The following is a 22,368-nucleotide window of genomic DNA, read 5'->3' as shown; positions in this document are numbered from 1 at the left end:
CTCTCTGTTGCTTTCACTACCTGTTGTAACTTTTCCAGCAGGGCCCAGTGCAGGAGTCATACCACACAGTGATGCAGCGGTGAGGATGCTCTCCACGGCGCCTCTGTAGAAGGTGCTCATAATGGGGGTTGAATCTCTCGTTGTCCTCAGTTTGCAGAGGAAGTAGAGTAGCTGTTGGGCTTCGCTGACCAGTGATGCTGTGTTCTTGACCAGGAGAGATCTTCTGAGATGTGCACAGCCAGGAACTTGGTGCTGCTTACCCTCACAGGAGCACCATTGATGGTTAGTGGGGTGTGCAGGGTGTGAGCTCTCCTGATTTCTGTGATGATCTCCTTGGTCTTCTCCACATTCAGGGACAGGTTGTTGTTGCTGCACCACTCAGCCAGATGTTTAACTTCACTCCTGTAGCAGGCCCTATCGTTGTTGCTGATGTGACCTACCACAGTTGTGTCGTCTGCAAACTTGATGAAACGGTTGGAGCTGTGTGATGGTGTGCAGGCGTGGGTCAGCAGAGTAAAGAGCAGGGGGCTCAGCACACATCATTGGGGAGCCCATGTACTCAGTGTTATTGTGCTGGAGGTGATGCTGCTGACCCGTACTGTCTGCTGTCTTCCTGTCAGGAAATCCAGCAGCCAGTTTCACAGTGAGGTGCTGATGTAACAGTGTTTATGTGGTATTATTCCACTTGCCACAAATGTCAGTGTAATGGGGAAACAGCCCCCCCCCCCTCAGTGTGGCTGGTTAGGTGAGGCTGGCTGCAGTAATCGCTGCCAGTCTGCCGTAGCCATACGAGAGGTGAGTTGTATTGTTCGGCACACGATATAGCTAAGTAGTACACATAAAACATAAAACATGTTTGATTAGCTGATGGGCACCAAGTGTAATAAGTGCTTAGTGGACACATGTCCAACACCAGTTTATGTACTTTTCATTTGTTTATTACTGTGTAAAACTGTGTGCTAAAGCAGAATGCTAATGGGATGTTCTGCTGTAGTGTTTCTGTGCGGAGTGGTGTGTGGCGAGCCTGTGCACTGATAAAACACCGTTGTTTCCATTCAGGTACATCATTTGTTGTTGCTGTTATTTTATTGTACATTAAAAATTGTAATATTGCTGCAGTAATCGCTGCCAGTCTGCCGTAGCCATACGAGAGTGTGCTGTGCGGAGTGGTGTGTGGCGAGCTTTTGCACTGATAAAACACCGTTGTTTCCATTCAGGAAATAAAGTGGCAACGATCGATCAGAGACTCCTTGTCTTCTTAAAAACACAAAGCAGAGTCGAGGAGTTGGTTTGGGCCGAACTGTTGCAGCGGGGTGATGCAGAAACCGGTTATACTGATCCCAGCAGATCCAGTTTAAACCACTAAATGAGAAGGTGTTTCCAAACTTTTTCCTGTTTCTCTTAAATATGTACCTATATATATATTGTTAAAGTGAATTGTTAAATGTTTTATGCTTACCACCTCTACATTGTTTCAAACTCTGTGTTCAAAGGCCCTCCCCCCAGCCTCTCGAGGTTCTGGGGGGAGGCTGCAGTGTTTTATCACAAGCTCATCCCATGTGAAGATTCTGTTTGATGTTTGCTAACCTTCCTGCCCTTTTTATGGTTTCACTGTGTTGTGCATATGGTGAACCAATTAGGGCTGCCACAAACAATTATTTTGATAGTCAACTACTCACCAATTATTTTTGCGGTTAGTCGACTAATCAGATCATGCATCCGTTGGACGTAAAACGTACAGCTTATTGCACCAGCAGCATCTGCTCTTATATAACTATCATTAGCTTACATCTTTAAGTGTTTAAGGTGCTAACTAAAAATAAAGACAAGATGATAGTTTAGTAAATTTGAATGAAATTTGCAGATTGTTTCGGTGAAGTTTAATAAACTCCTTGCTATCTAAAATATAACAGGACACCGGAGTAAATTCTGGAGCATCTCACACTTCTGATGATCAGCTGTCTGCTTGACGTTTATTCCGCTGTGTAAAAACTATAACTTTAATCTCAGCCAAACCGATTTACTCAGGAACAAATAAAATACTAAAAAAAGCCAAACAATAACATTGTTAAGTTATCTAAGTGACTTATATATCATGTTTAACCTGAGTAGCGAAAGACAGCGGTGGGTTTGAAAACGATTTGCGGGGAGTCCGCTGTTCTCACGGCTCTAGTTAGCCTAGCCCCCGGCTAGCTATCGAGCTAGTGGGTAACAGACGTCTCCGAAAACGTCGGAGCGCTTTTGAAAATATGCGGTGTCTTGATAAACTGAGCAGATATTTGAGGTTTACACAGCTACATTCTCGCCTGAAAATATGTTAAACGTTTATTTTGTGACCCAGAAAGAATAATAAGAGTAACATTAAAACTAACTAGAAAGCGAAAATTTCTGAAGAAATTTTAAGTGTGCCTATGCCGCCGCTAATCAGTATAGTTTTCCATTCAAACGGCTACAGAGAGCAAAACTCACCGGAGCAGCCATTCTCCACCATGAACTATGGTAAAACCAAACACCGCTCGCGCCTCACAGATGACAGCTTACAGTTTTGTGTAAAGATGAGGTGACTTCGTACAGCCCCAATTTGTAGACGCTGTGCGCAGAGGTTCATAAGCAGACCCGACAATGTTTGCATGAACACACTTTGAAGCATTACGTTATGGACCACTTTTCACACATAGTTGCTGTACCCACACAGCCGGCTGTAGCTTTTCATCTCACAGCCCGACACATACACAAAAAAAAAAAAAAAAAAAAAAGCAGAGAGCACAGACTTTACACCTGAGAGGCGTGATTGCAGATGCCGCTGAGGTGGGTCCACCTCCCCTGCAGCGGCACTGCAGACCACGCCCTGCCACACACATCAAACACGTAAAATAAATATTTATGCACTTTTCATTCACTTTTTGTTTTTTGTTATTTTTACACAGTGTTCTGAATGATTAACAATGGTCTACAGCCAATCTTGTGTATTATTATACAAACTTTGGTTGTAAGATTCAGATAACTATTTAATAAAAGCTAAATATTTTATATGAGAGTAAGAAAGAAAAGTATATCTTTGTCTCATACTCTCATCAGACAATACATGAACCTCTCAATAAACAAAATATTTGCTCGGCTTAAATGACAAACCGCTATTTTACACAGTGGAACACTTATTTTTAAACAAAACCAATGCAGTTCGCCACTGACAGTGCTTACCTTTGCACATCACAGTAAACACTGAACCAAGATGGCGCCCACGCGAACGAGAAATCTGAACTACGGTGTCCTGCAGAGGACAAATGGTCAAAATTGCTAAAATTTACAACATATATGCAGCTCAACAGCGACACCTTGTGACTTATTCCAGTCACTACCTTACATATACATAACGTCTTACCTGACATTCAGTTCACCGGACACTCATACTGAATCACCAGCCCATATAAATGAAAAATAAGTCCAGCAGCCAACCAAGAGTCATCACGAAAGACTAGGGGTGACACGACAGCGTGAGCGGGCCTGGGTGTCAGCCAGCCCAGCCTGGGTGTCAGCCAGCCCGACCTGGGTGGCAGCCAAGCCGCGCTAGCCAGCTAGCCGCCATGCGGCGGTGAAACGAGAGCGTGAGCCGGCCTGGGTATCAGTCAGCCCGGCCTAGGTGTCAGCCAAGCCGCCCTAGCCAGCTAGCTGCCATGCGGCGCTAGCAGTAACATCGTGAGAGATATGGGACTTCTTGATAAAATATGGGACTTCTTGATAAAACGAGCAGATATTTGAAGTTTACACCCCTACATTCTCGCCTGAAAATAGGGGAGGCTGTCATAAAGTTCAAAATCAGTAACTTAGCGCGCACAGCTGTATAGAAACTCCGTCGTGCTAGCTAGCACGCAGTACAGTTATTGTAACTGTCAGCACAACGAAAATAAACTACACCTAAACTCGGTTTATATCTGACCCAAATAGAGTGCAGTTAATAACGTCTTACCTGAAATTCAGTTCACCAGCCGCCTGCTTCTCCTGCATTGGGTTTCCCTTATCCACGATTGAGCTCCGCGTTAGCCACCACCGGTCGATCGGTGTTTCTTTCCCCGCATACGAGGGGAAGAGACATATACCGGTGGCTAACGCGGAGCTAGCTAGCCACCGGTATATGAACAACTCAGTTATTTTTTCCACATCGACCAGCATCATCGGCCCATATAAACGAAAAATAAGTCCAGCTAAGACAAAGACTGTTTGCGGAGCGATCGGGGGTGAAAGGAGTTAGAGACGCCTCACTGAAAGCCAAGCCTGGGTGCTTTTGAGCGAAGCGGCGCTAGCTAGCCGGCCGAACTAGCTAGCCGGCTAGCAGCAACATCGTGAGAAATCTGTTGCTAATATGGGATGTTTTGACAAAACGAGCAGATATTTGACGTTTACACACCTACATTCTCACCTGAAAATATCTTAAAAGTTTACTTTGTGACCTAGAAACACAAATAAGAGGAATATATTAAACCAAGTGGCAGCCGCCATTGTTTGACTGGCAGAGGCGTGCTTTGAATTGTGGGATATGCAGTTTTCCACCAAGCGTACACCATTGCCGTTACCGTAACTATTCAATGCTTCGTGCAACCTTAAGAATTCCAATGGTTCCTGAAAGCACCAACGCTGTGCGCGCCGTTCGTATTGTTGTCATTATGGTAATCCAAATACGGGGACATACCACTAGAGTGAGCCAACACACCACAAATTAAGTGAGTGAGCAAACACACCACAAAGTAAGTAAAGTTTCACTTTCGTTCGTTCCCATTCATTTGAATGGGCAAAAACTTGCATTAAAATATTCATATTTAAAAAACTATAGAAGTAATAAACACCAAAAGTCATAGCAACTCATTCCAGCTCCAGCCGCACACAATGATATATCATATGTGAACCTTGTCTCAAAACTGTGGGGCGAGTTAAGGTCCAAAATTTCAGGCGGAAAAAGAATAATAATAACTAGAAAGATTTGCATTTCCTGCGAAAATGCAGTGTGGATGCTTTAAAGCTGAAGCTGTATGCAAAAACTAGCTGAAAAAGCTGAAAAGTTGCAGAAATTGTAAAAACTTTGCAGAAGCAAAGGAACTTTGCTAAAATGGAATAACTTAGCAGAACTGCAATATCTTAGAGGAATCATAATACTTGGCAGAAATACAATAGCATAGCAGAACTTAGCAGAAATATTGTAACTTACCAGAAACATGATAACTTCTCAAAAATACAAGAATTTAGGAGAAATAGTATAAGATAACAGAAAGAATATATTTAGCCAAAAATACTTAAGCATTACAGAAACACTATGATTTAGAAAAATAGTACAACAGAGCAGAAATACTGTGATTTACCAGAGACACTGTGATGAACTATGAATATTGTAATTTTAAATCAATACTATGTTTTAGCACAAATACTATAATTTGACAGAAATACTATATTTAGCACAAATCTTATAAAATAGCAGAAATAGTATGATTTAGCACAATAGTAATAACTTAAACAGAAAAATTGGAAAAGCAAAATGGACAGCTGAAAAAATGCTGAACATGCTGAGGGTCCCTCAAATATACTTGTTAAATGAAAAAAATTGGCAAAAAAAAATATAACAGCCACACAATCACAAATATGGACACATATGGAAACACACATGCACAGAGAGAGACACACACAAGATCCAATTCAGTCAACCAGTCTAAATATATTGAATTTGAATCTTACAATGAGATCATCCCATAAAAAGGCTTCCTCTCTCTCTCTCTCTCTCTCTCTCTCTCTCTCTCTCTCTCACACACACACACACACACACACACACACACACACACACACACACACACACACACAGAGAAGTAAGTTTCTAGCTCAGTCAAGCAGCCTTGGAGCTGCTGAATTTGAATCCACCAATCAGAGAGCCTGTGCACTTTTTCCCGCCAAAACAGGTGCATGCAGCACAGAGAGACACAGGATTTTTGCAGTCTATTTCTCATAATGACGACTCCCCTCAAACAAATGACCATAATTTCCTAACCGTAGGGGCTAGAACGGTCATTCTTACACCGTTTTGTTCAGAAGAGATGGGGGAATCTTAAAGTGTTGACAATTTATCATTAAAATATGAATTATTAAAGATAATTGACTTCTAATGCACCATAACTGAGTAGAGCAAAGCAAAAACTGCCTTGACTTGCCCTCAAACAACGCTTTCTAACTCTAAATCTATTTGGAGTATCAATATCATTCTTTCACCGTAAGAGACAGCAGGCTTTGGTGAACAATCATGGAAATTTTCAGGTCTCTGTGGAAATCCATTAAAAAGATATGACGAGAGAAAAAAGTGGTTCATTTCCAGAGTTTGAAATCTGAAGAAATCTGAGCGAAGGACGAATTTCCTACCCTCAAACAAGTCTAACTCATTTCAGAACGGTAATAGGTGAGAAAATAATTCTTGAATTGTGAGCGTCAGGAGTGTCTGAAGATATACTGGGACAAGCCTTATGTCTTAACTTTGCTTCGTTGAGGAGATATGACGATTCGAATATGCCTCTCATTACAGAAATCAAGCGGTGATTTTGAACAAGCTCTCCATTGACTTTCTATGGAGAGTTTTGCGACTTTGTGTTGGTCTGAGGAGATTTGCCAAAATTCTATAAATCCCACAACAATGATAGTGACATTTTCGGAAACCCAGCAAAAATACCTACGTTTTGATGTATAATTTGTGGAAGTTGAGTGAAGATTGAGCAAGTAGCAAGAAGTTGTTCGGACATGAAGAGAAGACTGCAAAACCTTCAGTGGCAGACTGGAAGCCAAGTGCATAGCAACCATAACAACGCATGTATTTTGTGAAAAATCACAATTTTGCAACTGAAAACTTTAAGAGGCATAAAGGTAAAACGGTAAAAGATTTGAAAAAGCTGAATCATACCTGAATAGCCCAATAATTTGAGAACATTTTAAAGTTTGAATGGTTGTTCTACGTGAAAATATGAGGAAGTAGTTAAGTTTCAGAAACAAGCAAATTTTAGCAGAATTGCAGAAGTTTCCCATTCATTTCAATGGGACAAATTAAGCTTAATATTTTAAAAAGTATAATAGTGAAAAATACCAAAAGACATAGCAGGAATTAGCAGAAATAGCAGAATATTTTAAAATTTGAACGGTGAAAATCGGCTGAAAATTGTGGAAGTAGTTAAGTGCCAAAAAGTGTACGGAAGTCCCAAGAGGAACTCAATAGTGTGGATGCTTAAAGCATCCACACAATAATAAATCCGAGCAATAGTAATAAGTGTGCCTTCGCATAGGCACACTTAATAAATCCGAGCAATAGTAATAAGTGTGCCTTCGCATAGGCACACTTAACTAGCTCCTGCCATTTTTGGAAACTGAGCTGGGCCGCGCTATGAATTCTGGGACACAGCTTCTTCTTCTTCTTCGGGGTTTAACGGCAGCTGGCATCCTTGTACATGCAGTGCTGCCATCTTCTGTTTCAGTCCGTTATTACACTCTTAAATCCTACTACTTATTCCTGCGTCTTTTGTGTTCTTACAAAGCTTTAAACGACGCATCGACTATTAAATTAGTCGTCGACGATTTTGATAGTCGACGTAATCGTGACTAGTTAAGCTAATCGTGGCAGCCCTAGAACCAATACAGGAATTGAACCATATATTGGGTGTGGGGGAGATTACCCCCTTTATGACCAAGGATGTTGTGATCAGGAAGTCACGCACACAGACACACACACACACACACACACACACACACACACACACACACACACACACACACACACACACATTCTTGCACATGCATACACGTGCACACACACACACACACAGTGCCTTGTCTTTGTAACCATTGGGGGGTTTTACGGTGGGAGGTACTTGTGTTGTGTTGTATTGTGTACTGTAACTATCATGGGAATAAATAGCTGCGAGGGAAGCTACTCTTTGAAGGATTTGGGCTAGAGACAGGTGAGGAGCTGGTTCTGACCAAACTTCCCTTGTTAGCGGGTAAAAAGCCGGTTGAAGATGTTGTCTTGTTTTCCGTTCTTCATGAGGAATAAGTCTCTAAACTAGCGGGGCATGTGGAAACACAGACCCAACATATATGTGTGTGTGTGTGTGTGTGTGTGTGTGTGTGTGTGTGTGTGTGTGTGTGTGTGTAGGTATGTGTGTCATGCTCTGATGACACCAGTATATAAGCCTGAGGCAGACAGACAGACGGGCGGGTGGTATGAGCATTCTGATGTCATCAGACAACACTCAGAGTGAATCTAAATCCAATATTGATGAGAATATCAGAGAAGACCATTATCACCCAGCAGACGTGTGAACACACACAAAGACACACACACACTGAAAGTGTTTTCCTGTCCCATGTATCATCTGGGGACGTAGTCGTCCTTGGTCTGTCAGAGTAATGACAGAGGGTGGGCGGAGCTTTAGTGATGTCACATCGTTACCCTCATTTTGGGCCCAATAACAAACATACGAGTGAAACCTGCACTAACTCCTTTTAAACTGCCACACACTGATCATGATTTCCTCCTTTAAAAGGACTTGTGCATTACTACCAAACATCGTGTTAGTTAAGGCTCTGTTCGGGTTTACGAGCTCATCAGTAATAGAAACACGGTCAGAGCATATTGATCAGTGATTGGCGTTGGTGCTTCTCACCAGGACGATGATCTCGGTGCACTGGCTGTAGTTTCCTCGAGCCGCCCAGCTGCCGTTCACCTGACACTCTCTGTAGACCCGATCTGAACACAAACATCAACGCGTTACTGTCAGTACAGGTAAAATACGAGTCACATGACACGCGAGTCACAGAGCTACAGGTTAAAAAAGCTGATCCCACCCGTGCTCACAAAGTCTGTTTTTTCTGTCAGCCTGTCCAAGTAATGACCTGAGCCGTGAAGCCTTCAGTCGAGTTAAACAGTTTTCTGACAGATGTGAACCACAGAATCCAGCTGCTCTCTTATGAAGCGCTTAACTAAAACAACACGTCCTGATGTCAAACAAATGATGACTTTGTTTATGACTTTACAGCTGAATAAAGTTTTCTTTTTTCCATTACAGCTCGTAATAAAGTGGTAATAGCAGGCTAACGAGGGCTAAACAAGAACGTAATACTGTGGTATTTTGTAATTTACTATCAAATTAGTACTAGTACCAAAGTTATTTGGTACTAGTTGTTTTGCATTTTTGCATTTTTGTACAGCACTTTGGTCATCGTTGCTGTTGTAATCAAATGTGCTATAGAAGTAGCAAATATGTTAACAGTTGAGTAATATTACCCTGAAATGTATGTAACAGGGCCCGAAAACTGGAGTTAATACTGTGGAAATAAAGACACTCCCACGAGACAAAACCAATTAGTAATAGAAGTAATAGTAATTTTTGAATTAACCCTACTTAGTCCCAAAAGGTTGCTTCTGTTCACCTGAGACTGGAGAAGCCACCTGATGATGATGAAAAGTTTCTCCCAGACGAACAGAATTAACTTTTGGGATTCCTTACCTGGATGAGTGAGCAGACAACCCTCCAGCCTTAGGTTCCTGGTATTCTGCTTTGCAGTAATGTAAATATTGTGTTTAATAAAAAATGAAGTTGAAAAATCTTTTTTTCATCTTTTTTTCATGCCTAAAGATGAACAAAAAACCTGATTGAGGTTGTTATAATTCATGCATGAAAAGGTTAATAATAAGTAATGATTGAATGCAGTGAGACGGTGTAAGGAGCTCGGAAAGAAAAGCGTCTGGACCTCTTTAAGTTTCTTGGAGACATTTCATCCGAGAAACTTCTTCAGTTCTAGTACCAGCCAGTGGAGAGACCCAGATATTAAGCCCTATTGGGACTTGTCCTTGTCCTGTCCCACTATTGATCACGTGCCTCGTGAGGTGGAGCATCAGGTGAACCAGAGGAAAGTTGCTGCTAACCCATTCACAGAGAGGTGGAGAATGGCTGCAATCACAGCATTGTACGATCGTGACAGATGTACCCTTGGGCCCCCTCCTCGATTCAGAGATGGTCTTTCCCATTTCATGTAAATGGCCTCCTTGACTCTGCCCTCAAACCAGCGTAGACTGCAGGGCCCTGGCCTGACGAGGTGGCTCTTCTGTTTGGTTGTTTAGTTTTCCGCGATGTAAATATCCTTGATTTAGATCCTGGAACTGACCTCCCAGCCCATTGTTCCTTGAGTGGGCTGGTTTCAGTCATTATGCAAACGTACTGTTTATAAGATTGAAACCTGCAGTCAGCTGAGACTGAAGAAGTCACCTGGATGAGTGATGAAACGTTTCTCCCACAAAACGCTACGTCCAGATGAACAGAATCAACATTTGGAGACTTACTTTGGAATGTCTCTAACAACCATAAAGTTCCATATCTGGTCCATCTTCTCAACGATTTCCTGGTCATATCACCTCTCCAGCTCTTGAGGTATCCACCCTGAAGTCAATTTTCACTGAACTTGGCGTTCCATTGTCAGAAGAGAAACAGGAGGTTTTTTTTGGCGTAACCCTTGACAACATTTAGTTCCAGGCTTCTTTGTTCAGAGAAGTATTAATGTCACATTAATTGTATCAATCTCGTCCTTCAAAACGTTCTCCTTGTTCCCTCTTGTGCTAAAGGACTGCTGCTCTTCCTGTTGGACACCTAAACTTTGCTCTGTGCATAATTGCTACCACTTGCGGCATCTAAACCATCAGTCCTTGCCATAATCGCTCTGGCAACGTCTCGCTCACAGGAATGGCATCACTTTCGTTTTGATGATCAGTTGTCCCACCCTGACCACATTCAGCTCTAAACAGATGTTGCTCCTTCATCTATCTGCATTGGTGGTTATTATGGCAGAAGGTGGTTCTCTTCAAAATCAGCTCATGTCTAAGCCCCCATGGTCCGCTGACCAATTACCTCAACCTTAGAAAATTCCAGCACACCTCACCTTCAAAAACTGTTTATCATTGTGTTTATCCACGTTTCTACCAGATCCTGGTTTCTTTCACACTTTCATCAAGTTCTCTCATTGTCTGGAGTTTCTCCTAATCTTTTCTCTGGCCATTCCTTCTGCATCAGTGCAGCAACACCCGCTTCTAGCAAAGGAATCTCTGACCATGGGTAGGCTTGTAATTGGCCGGTCATTACAAACCTACCAATTGTATATTTGCAAGAATCTCCAAGACCTTTGTAAAGTTCAATTCAGTTCAATTCTGTTGCCTCAAGGCACTTCATTACTACTTTTAGGGGGTTTCCTTCTTTGGGGATCCGCCGAGTAGCTGCTGTCAGTCCATTATGAGGCCTTCCCCAAACTGCAGCATCAGTTCACAATTCTTCAGCATCTGTTGTCAGATCTAAATGAGGATGTGGTCTCAGCTAGTGAAATACCCTAGTTAGACAAGTAAACCAGCAGTGCTCTAATACGGTGATATAAAATGGTAAATGGCCTGTATTTGTATAGCGCTTTACTAGTCCCTAAGGACTCCAAAGCGCTTTACGCATTCACCCATTCACACACACATTCACACACTGGTGATGTCAAGCTACACTGTAGCCACAGCCACCCTGGGGCGCACTGACAGAGGCGATATGGTCCTACAAGGTCATTAAGATAAGATGGGGCCTGATTATTTAAGACCTTGTATGTGAGGAGCAGGATTTTGAATTCTGGATTTAACAGGAAGCCAATACAGGAGAAATCTGCTCTCTCTTTCTAGTCCCTGTCAGGACTCTTGCTGCAGCATTTTGGATTAACTGAAGACTTTTCAGGGAGTTTTTAGGACTTCCTGATAATAATGAATTACAGTCGTCCAGCCTGGAAGTAATAAATGCATGAACTAGTTTTTCAGCGTCACTCTGAGACAGGATATTTCTAACTTTAGAGATGTTGCACAAATGGAAGAACGCAGTCTTACATATTTGTTTAATATGTGCGTTGAAGGACATGTCCTGGTCAAAAATGACTCCAAGGTTCCTCACAGCGTCACTGGAGGCCGAGGTAATGCCATCCAGAGTAAGAATCTGCTTAGATACCATATTTCTAAGATTTTCAGGGCCAAGTACAATAACCTCAGTTTGATCTGAATTTATTTAAATTAGGAACAGCATTTCATCCACAGTTATTCCCTCTGACATGTCTGCTCCCTGACATCGATAAACCAGCTCAGGTTCTGGATCTGGTTCTGGGTCCTCAGACTCACAGCTCACAAACAGAACTGGACCTCATCATCCATCGATATCTCAATCAATCATTATTAGAGAGAACTGATCAGAATCTGAAGACAACACAACCCAACTCGACTCCAGTGTAACCATGGCAACTACTGAGCTGTCATCAGGGCCTTACGCCCCTGATCACCCACCTCATCAGTGCACGCTGTGTTTGATTTACATCAGTCTGATCAGATCAATACATCAGTGCCCACAGACAGACGCTTTATTAACATGTTACCCGATCAGATGCCAAATTACATCAGAGGCAAGATTTTTTCTGTGTGTGAAGAAATTATGAAGGTCCAGTGAAACATGAGCTCCAGCTGGTCTCTCTCTCTCTCTCACACACACACACACACACACACACACACACACACAGATGACTCATGCTATTAAGTTCGATTGGCAACCTAAACCTTTAATTAAACAGGACATTTATGCCACCCACACACACAGTGGATATAATGAAGACAGTTGGCACAGAAGAAGTCAGCTCCTCCTGGTACGGAGTGGGTGTTGGACGTCACTGAGAACACAGAGTGTGAAACTGTGATTGGCTGACACTTAATTGGCAGCCTCTGATTGGCTGTGGATAAAGATCAGTTGAAGACAATGGAGACAGAGTATATACTGTGAAAAACATGCCCCCTCTAGGAGAGAATGGTCAACAGCTCGTCGTTGCCCCTAAAGGTAAAAAAATAAACAAAAATCTAAATTTATGAGAGAAAAAACTCTGCCTGTGTCTGAGAGAAAGTGTGTAGCTGTCGTCACATTCACACATCAGAAACTGTCTGTGAACGTGTTAGCATGATAGTCTCTACATCTGAGCAGGTGGCACTTACTGGTGGTGTTGTAGTGGATCCCGTTGAACTGCTCAGGACACGGTCTGGAGACCAGCTCACCTGCTGCACTCCGAGGCCAACAGGTTCCTATCCCATCCACCGACAGGTCACAGTACACACCTGCAAAGAGAGAGCGATAGGTGAGAGGCAGAAGGACCTGTAGGGAACTTTACTTCATGAGACTCACCTTTGGTAAATATTATTGAAGTCTACAATGAAAGTTAGAGAATGACTCAAACAGGAAGCACCTCTTAATTTTCCTGTTGGAGTCTTAAACAGTACTGCACAGGTACACCTTGAGAGTACAGCCATGGCGAAAAGCAGAGTACCTCATGGTGATCCTGGTGCTGATGCTTGTCAAAAGTCAAAGGTGAGTGTGTGATACAGACCTGAGGAGTTGCTGACGGTAAATGTCTGGTTGAGCAGGACTAAGGTCCTTGCTGAGAGGCAGAACACAGAGAAGGTGTTGGCGCTCCGGTTTCACTGAGCACGTCAAAGGAAATCCCAAACAGGAAGTTACCTGTGAAGTTGGTCGACAGCAGGATCAAAGTTTCGCAGGTTAACTCAGCCGGGGAGACTGGCCCGCTCAGCGCCACGCACACGAAGACCACCTGAAAGCAGAGTTTCGGTTCAGATCGATCACATGACCAGCGGTCGGCGATGATCCAGCTGAGCGGCGCAGTGTTCGTCAGCGTGTTTTCTGTGTTTTTGTTCTAACTGACTAATAATGTCTCATTTATATGATACGGAGCTCAGGATCCTCCTGTTAATGATGCAGCTGCAGTCCCAGAATGCACTGCATCGCCTCTACGGCGATAATGGAACACAGAGGAGGAATGCAACGCTGCTGCAATGCACGCCTGGAGCGGACGTCCATTACAGCAGCGAGTCAGGTCGCTGAGCTGTGATTGGTCACAGCAACAACCAGCTGAGGTCAGCCATCCAATGACAAGTGGCTGGGTATCAGCTGGAAGAAGGAGGCAGATCACCTTCAGCACCAGAACAGGAAGTGAAGTAATGAAGACTGCACCAAAATAAGAGACATAAGCCTGCTTCAATGAATGACTTTCATTTTTCAGATTCACAGTTTAGTGAAACTAAAGTGTTTGTCTGCAGAGTCAGAGATGCAGAAACGTGTATCACAGAGCCGTGACTCGCCCACGCCCACAAACACCACAGACGGGCTGAACATCGGACCGCCTCGCTGTTTCTCTCTGAATCTGATCAACTGCTGATCATTCACATGAGTTTTCCTCTTATTTCCTGTTGGTGTCCATCTTTGTTTTGGTTCTGGATGAACAATAACATGACAGCAACTACCCAGAATGCACTGCGATTGGCGAGGCCTGTTTAAATCAGTGGACCTGCTACATTGGTACCAAGGTGGCTCTCTCATCGGAGCTATGTGCTGGGTCATGTTCTGTCTCAGGACCTTCTCTGAGGTGCTCTGTTTGTTTGGACAGCAGTAATAATGCATGTGCCGACTCCTTCATATCTGAGTGTGAGATCAGATGGTGTTTCCTCAGAGGGCGTTCAGTCTGAGCAAATATTCAGCTCTCACCTGCCTGTCGCTCATCTCTGCCTCTACAGCTCCAGTGATCACTGATCAATCAGCTCAGTGATTGATCATCAATCAGCTGCTCAGTCTGCGAAAAGGTGGAGTCTTCTGTTAATTCCTCACTAATGTCGCCATGATTCACACAGCATGACTTCACAGTTTGATATTCAGCTGGCAGTGTGTCTCACACACACACATTCTCGTTTTGATATCTTAGTAAGGACATCTATGCTTACCCTAACCCTCAGCCTAACTGTAACCCTGACACGAAAACCACATTTGAGATTCAAACATGTCTGCAAACTCTGAGGACAGGCAGTTGGTCCCCACAAGAATGGTAACATTCAAGTTTAGGTCCCAACAGAGCAACCTAAACAGGTATACCCACAAACACATGCACACACACGTACACACACAGTAAATGTGTCGGCCGCAGAGATCTACTGTTGTGTCTCTGAGCTAAAATTAGATCGCTAGCTGAGTGCAGCACACTCTCCGTCTTCTTGCCATGAATGTTTGGATCTTGGCAGCGCGTTCAGCAGCTCAGTGGGAGGAGTTACGTCAGCGTCCTGCAGCTGCTGCAGAAACCATCCTCGTTATCTGAGCCCGCTCTGCCTCCGGAGCCTCGTCCAGCCCAAGCGACACCGCAAATCGGATCAGTTGGAACACACACACACAGGGGTGCACTGTGTGTGTGCGATCTGATTGGTTGAGAGGTGCTGCTGGTCCATATGTCTCCTGATATGGAGCCTCTGTGTCTTGTCTAACCTGCACACTTGAATTCATCATTCACCAGAAACTTGATCAGACCTGCAGCTCCTCAGGATCCTGAACCACCTTAGCTAGCTCCTCTGGATGTGGAGCAGGATCGGTGCTCTTCCCTATGACTGGCACAACTTCAGAGTTTCAGGAAATTTTAAGTTCCATTCTGGATTTAACAGGAAGCCAGTGAAGGGAAGCCAATACAGGAGAAATCTGCTCTCTCTTTCTAGTCCCTGTCAGGACTCTTGCTGCAGCATTTTGGATTCACTGAAGGATTTTCAGGGAGTTTTTAGGACTTCCTGATAATAATGAATTACAGTCATCCAGCCTGGAAGAATGCATGAACTAGTTTTTCAGCGTCACTCTGAGGATATTTCTAATTTTACAGAATTTACTGCAAAACCTGAAACCTGAAATACATCAAAGCTCCGTCAGTCCACAACAGACAGCAGCAGACTGGCCAACAGCTGAGAGACTTGAAACTGTGGAGGCTCAGAGGAACAGAAGGCAGTGAAGGCAACATAGCAGCTCCTCACTGATCAATGATGAGCCACAAAAACAGATTAAAATCAAACAGATGTCAGAGTTTTCAGAAGAAATGAAGCCGCTGTAAATGAGACTCATTCAGGACAATAATGAGTCTGTAACGAGCTTCCTCTGCCGAGTGTGAGTCTGATCAAACTCCTTTGATTGGAGTCTTGATCCCGCTCTCTGCACTCTGACATGAATTATGTGTGGAGGACACGGAGCCTCGTGACTGAGCAGCATAAAAAGAATCAGAGGATCGTAATGAGCTCGGCAAACACAAAGGAAAGCTGCCACCCACTCACACAACAGCACAACCTTTAAACAAAAGCCAGTGGAAGCACTTCCTGCTGCAGGTCTGAGCCTCAACAAAGCAGAGGCTGAACAATCCGAGGCTGCCACGCACACAGCACTGTGCTATTGACCTGAAAGACTTTTATTTTGAAAAAACTGAGCCACGCTCCTAGAATCAGTTTAAATGGTCTGAACTGGTTTGGAATCCCGACGCCAGAAGAGGGCTGGACACTAACACACTAACACACAGACACACTAACTCACCACACCAACACACCAAACACACTAACACACCAACACAACACACTAACACACCAACACACTAACACACCAACACACCAAAATACAGACACACTAACTCACCACACCAACACACCAACACACTAACACACCGCACCAACACACCGCACCAACACACTAACACACCAACACAGTAACACACAGACAAACTAACAAACCACACTAACACACCAACACACTAACACACCACACCAACACACTAACACACCAACACACTAACAAACTAATACACCAACACGCCACACCCACACACTAACACACTAACACACCAACACACTAACTCACCAACACACTAGCACATCAACACACTAACAAACTAATACACCAACACACTAACTCACCAACACACTAACTCACCAACACACTAGCACATCAACACACTAACACACTAACACACCAGCACACTAACAAACAATACACCACCATACTAACACACTAACACACCGCACAAACACACTAACACACCAACACACCAACACACTAACACACCACACCAACACACTAACACACCAACACACTAACAAACTAATACACCAACACGCCACACCCACACACCAACACACTAACTCACCAACACACTAACTCACCAACACACTAGCACATCAACACACTAACAAACTAATACACCAACACACTAACTCACCAACACACTAACTCACCAACACACTAGCACATCAACACACTAACACACTAACACACCAGCACACTAACAAACAATACACCACCATACTAACACACTAACACACCGCACAAACACACTAACACACCAACACACCAACACACTAACACACCACACCAACACACTAACACACCAACACACTAACAAACTAATACACCAACACGCCACACCCACACACCAACACACTAACTCACCAACACACTAACTCACCAACACACTAGCACATCAACACACCAACACACCACACTAACACACTTGGTCATATATTCCGAAAATATAATGTCAATTCTCATTGTTATGCTGATGATACCCAGCTCTACATTTCCTCCAAACCTAATTCATCCCTCCCACCTTCCTCCCTCTTGAACTGTCTTATGGAGATCTTGGTTCTCCTCCAATTTTCTTAAACTTAACAGTAGTAAAATAGAAGTCCTACTCGTTGGCACGGCCTCTACCTTAACCAAATCTCACAGTTTCTCCATTAATATAGAAAATCCCCCCATCCTTCCTTCCCCGCAGGTAAAGAATTTGGGTGTCATACTCGACAGTACGCTTTCATTTCAGCCTCACATTTACATAGCCCGGTATGAATTTCACTTACGTAACATTAACCGACTCCGTCCTTTCCTTACTCCCATGTTGCTGCCATCCTTGTCCATAGTCTTATTGCTTCCCGGATCGATTATTCCAACTCTTATTTGGTCTCCCCAATAAGTCCCTCCATAAACTTCAACTTCTTCAAAATTCCGTCATAACTCATACTCTCTTAAGAGACCATATCTCCCAAATTCTTCAACAGCTTCACTGGTTGCCCATAGAAACTAGGATAAACTTTAAAATCTTAGTTCTCACATTTAAGTCCATCCATAACCTTGCCCCTCCTTATCTCTGTGATCTTCTTCATAGCACCACAGTTTCCCGCTCTCTCAGATCTTCATCCGCCACTCATCTTGTTGTTCCTTCTGCTTGCCTTACCACTATGGGGCAAAGAGCTTTCAGTCGCCCTGCTCCTCGGCTCTGTAACTCACTTCCTTCAGCCTTAAGAAATATAGATTCAGGTACAGAGGATGGCTTTATCACTTCTTAATAATGGCTACATCCTCTGTGGGCTGATTTTCAAGATGCAGGATGAGGCGTTATAGAAACAGCTTTGTTCCTCTCACTCAACTTAATAAGAACTGTTGTATTAGACTCATCGTGTCTGATGACCAAACATGTGTGTGTCAGGTTCACATAGGTGTGTTTTGTGACGACAAACGCCATCATTTCTCTGTAAAACAAATTTAACTGCAGGTGTAAATAAAGCAACCTGGACCACACCAGCACACACTAACAGACCACAGTAATGCACAATAATGCACAATGACACTGGTCTCTCGCTCTGCGTCACACGACTCCCAGCATGCACCTTGCCGTCTCAGTTTGCTCTGCCAGTACTTGAACCTCCTCCATGGAGAACATGGAAATGCTGACAAATGTGAAAAACCCAGCAATCATGTCAGGCTGACATGCACCCACAGCATGGCGCCAGCCACTAGGCTCAAAGACCTGACCCCCTCGTCTGACCGCCATTGTAGCCAGCTGTGAGTTAATCTGTTTATTTCAGAGTTCAGCATCTTCGAATCTGAATGTCACACAGAGCCGAGCTCTTACACAGGACGGCCTCACATCTGGGCTCACAACATTTTCCCTGGAACGTCCTGCTGTGTGTCACTGCTGGTTTTCCTCCCTGCTATGCCTGAGGATCGGCCGTCTGAGCTGAGCTGAGGGCCCGATGATGACTTTGTGATGATAACGGTTCACACACACGGAGCTTTAACCACTTAGAGCTTCAGCGTCCTTCATCATCATTAAGCAGCAGACTGCTCCTTTAATCGGCGCTCTCCTCCTTCATGTCCCTGTGGAGGAGTGATGATTATCACCTCCAGCCCACCTCCTCCTGTCACAGCTTCAAATTTCACTGTGGACACACAGCAGGAGGCTTTTATTGTGAAGGAGCAGGCTGCCGACCAATCACAGTGCAGCTGTGGGAAGTTTAACCCTTCATTCGCCAGTGGTTGACAGAAAATCAGCTTTGTGGCCTGGAACTACTTCCTATACTTTTCATGTTGTCACCTGATATCTGACCTTTGACCTCCGCCTTCAGCGTGGAGCATGATGGACGGAGCACACAGATGGAGACAGGAGGTGATGCATGACGCTCGCCCCCTCACTACATCCTCTCTCTCTTCACTGTCATTACTGCTGCTTTGAACACACACACACTGTGACACAAACACACACACACATACACACACACACTCACACTGTGACACAAACACACACACACTGTGACACACACACTCACACTGTGACACACAGTGTGAGTGTGTGTGTCACAGTGTGTGTCACACACACACTCATATACACACTCTCTCTCTCTCACACACACACACACACACACACACTCACACACACACTGTGTCACACACACAAAAACAGCTGGCTGTACACTGAAGAGAAGCCACACCTCCATCTATACACAGAGTCCTTACAACTCTCAGTTGTGTGTGTGTGGTTGTGTGTTCTTTATTTAAATGCATACTGTTCTGGCTCTATCTGAATTATTGTAGTTTTATTAAATTGAAAACATAAATAAAGCTCCTGATCGTTGGAAATGTTTAAGTTGATTCTTAAATATGAAGGAAAATCAGCGAGGAAGTGGGCGGAGCAAAAACAACATAATTAAAGATGAGACTGACTAAAGCAACAACCAGTGAGAGTACTCCTAATATCTGACTCGGTCTGTGAGGACGTGACGCTGAGGCTCATCTCTGGGCCGCGGTTTGATCCGCTTTCAGACGCAGCTGGTTCCCGCCCATCAGGAACCTGAATTGCTGTTTGGTTTTCATCCAAAGTTTGAGTAGAGCTGCACATTCCAGTGTTTCACAGAAGCTTCAGTCACAACATGGAGCGTTCATCTATCAGAGTGCTTTGCGCTCTTGATGTCAGATCATTGACATCACTTCCTGCAGCAGCGTCACAGTGTTTCTCAGACAGAAACGCATGTGTGCTGCTGGGTTTGGGAGGTGCATAGACTTAACCTACTTCTGACCTTTGCATCACACAAGTGTGAGACACGACAAAGATTATTCCTCCTTTCAATAAACTTTGTTCTGAGTTTAGGAAAAAAAACTTCAAACTTGATGAAAACAAAAAGACATCAGTAAATCTGATGTCACCCAACTTTCCAGATGTTTCCAGCTGGACAGCTGTGAGGAGGATCAGCTCACCTCCTGCAGGCAGTGAATTAACACTGAGCATGCTCCAAAGATATCCTGCTACTAAATTATAGTCAGAATTTCAAAATGAAAGCCACAATTAATTAAAAAAACAAATATCGTTAATGGGGGAAACCTTTATTTTGAAACCCCTCTGAATTATGGCCGTTCGTTCACAATAAGAGTCGCTGACTTTGGCACACACTTTAAAGTTGAGAGGGTGCACGCGCAGCACGGAACTGTGCACACGCACACGGCCCCCTACCTGACTCAGTAGTTTCCGGTCCATCTCCGTCACTCATTCATCTACTCGGACGCGCGCGCTCTGGCATGCGCCTTCCTGCAGCTCACATTGGTGCCCCGCGCGCTCCGGTCCGGTTTAGATCCCAGAACATGTCAGTCCGAGCCGAGCCGGGCCAGGAGTCCGGGTTAGCACGGCTCTGTCCCGGTCCGCTCCAAGGTGCTCTCATCCACACTGACCGACTGAGGAGCGCGTGCTGGCAGTAAGGAGGCTGCTGTAGAGCTCCAGCCAATCAGAGGATAGTGCGAGAGGGAGAGATGGGGGGGGCGGTTAAGAAACCATCAAACATAGAGATCAAAAATCGATTAATCAAAGAGAACAACCACCAGTGGGTCTGTGTGTGTGTGTTTTGTCAGGTGTGTGTGATATAGAAAACAACTGAAACCGGATGAAACCTTTTCATTGTGATGGATTATTGATCGATCGCTTCTCTCTGAGCTGATCGTGGTGAGCTGGCGGCCGAGTGCCGATCACGGCTGGACTGGGACAAAAAAATCGGCCCGGGCATTTTGACAGAGACCGGCCCACCAGGTATTATAGGAAAAACCATAAAGCCTTTGAATGAAAACAAACGCTGTTGTCACAGTGATGTACACTGTGTTGTTGGTATATATGTATCAGTCTAATAAACTTAAACCTACACCATCCTCCCTATTCTGGTATTCTAAACAGTACCTGGAAGCAGACTGCTTGGTCGAGTTAACCTCCTGAACTATCTACAACACATGGTGAAAACCTGAAATTAAGACAGAGAAGAGGTGAGACATGGTCATTACTGATTACTGATGACAGATTTAGATATATTTTCATAAACCATTCATTTGCCACATCAATAAACAGCATGGCAGGGCAAAATATTTTTTCTCACATGGCAACCTTTAAAAAGTGAAAGGAGACAGAAAGACAGGTGAGAAAGAATAAAACTCAATTGACTTTTTGATGGCATTTTACACACAGCACTGGTGCAGAATCTAGAAAATGTGGGAAATACTGGCATCATATACAGTAATTAGCTACTTCTGACGAAATTATGATGGGACCCTAAAAAAAATTACTATGTACAATAATGGATTTCTATACATTTTACATCAGATGAATACGTTTGTTGTAAGATTCAGATAATTATTTATTAAAAGTGAGACATTTTAAATGAGCTCATTGTGAAACCTGGCCCCACCCTATCATGTGATTTCCTGAGGTCAGATGGCCCAGGATGTGAGTGGGCGTTAAGGCGTCTGGGGAGGGATCTCAAAACTGGATTATAGATGGCAGAGAGTTGGTGTCGTAAGCCCCGCCTCTGTTCAAAGATGGTCGCTCACAGTGGACATAGATGCTTCTTTCACTCCTCTGTCAAACCATCTGTCCTCTCTGTCCAAAATGTGAACATTGGCATCCTCGAAAGAGTGACCTTTGACCTTTAGATGCAGATGGACTGCTGAGTCTTGTCCTGTGGAGGTGGCTCTTCTGTGTTGTGCCATGCGCTTGTGAAGTGGCTGTTTGGTCTCTCCAATGTAGAGGTCTGAGCATTCCTCGCTGCACTGTACAGCATACACCACATTGTTAAGTCTGTGTTTTGGAGTTTTGTCTTTCGGGTGAACCAGTTTGTGTCTGAGCGTGTTGCTGGGTCTGAAATAC

The 22,368-nt window shown here is 43.9% G+C and overlaps 1 protein-coding gene across 1 annotated transcript in view; it reads right to left on the bottom strand.

Annotated features, from left to right (window-relative positions):
- The window catches only part of crhr1 (corticotropin releasing hormone receptor 1), a 36,105-nt gene extending 15,208 nt beyond the window's left edge, over nucleotides 1-20,897 (bottom strand). The window contains exons 1-5 of the mRNA XM_085404964.1: nucleotides 20,698-20,897; nucleotides 13,575-13,665; nucleotides 13,444-13,494; nucleotides 13,055-13,174; nucleotides 8,679-8,761 (exon numbers count right to left, since the gene is read on the bottom strand). Coding sequence (XP_085261090.1) covers nucleotides 8,679-8,761; nucleotides 13,055-13,174; nucleotides 13,444-13,494; nucleotides 13,575-13,665; nucleotides 20,698-20,721 — 369 coding nt within the window. The 5' untranslated portion in view covers nucleotides 20,722-20,897. The remainder of the gene's footprint in view (nucleotides 1-8,678; nucleotides 8,762-13,054; nucleotides 13,175-13,443; nucleotides 13,495-13,574; nucleotides 13,666-20,697) is intronic.
- Nucleotides 20,898-22,368: the final 1,471 nt, after the last annotated feature.

The sequence above is a fragment of the Rhamphochromis longiceps genome, linkage group LG4 (assembly GCF_057381845.1).
Source record: "Rhamphochromis longiceps isolate RC_006_pf linkage group LG4, R_longiceps_female_GT1.1, whole genome shotgun sequence".
Taxonomy (NCBI): Eukaryota; Metazoa; Chordata; class Actinopteri; order Cichliformes; family Cichlidae; genus Rhamphochromis; species Rhamphochromis longiceps.
This window is presented reverse-complemented; position numbering and strand designations above follow the sequence as displayed.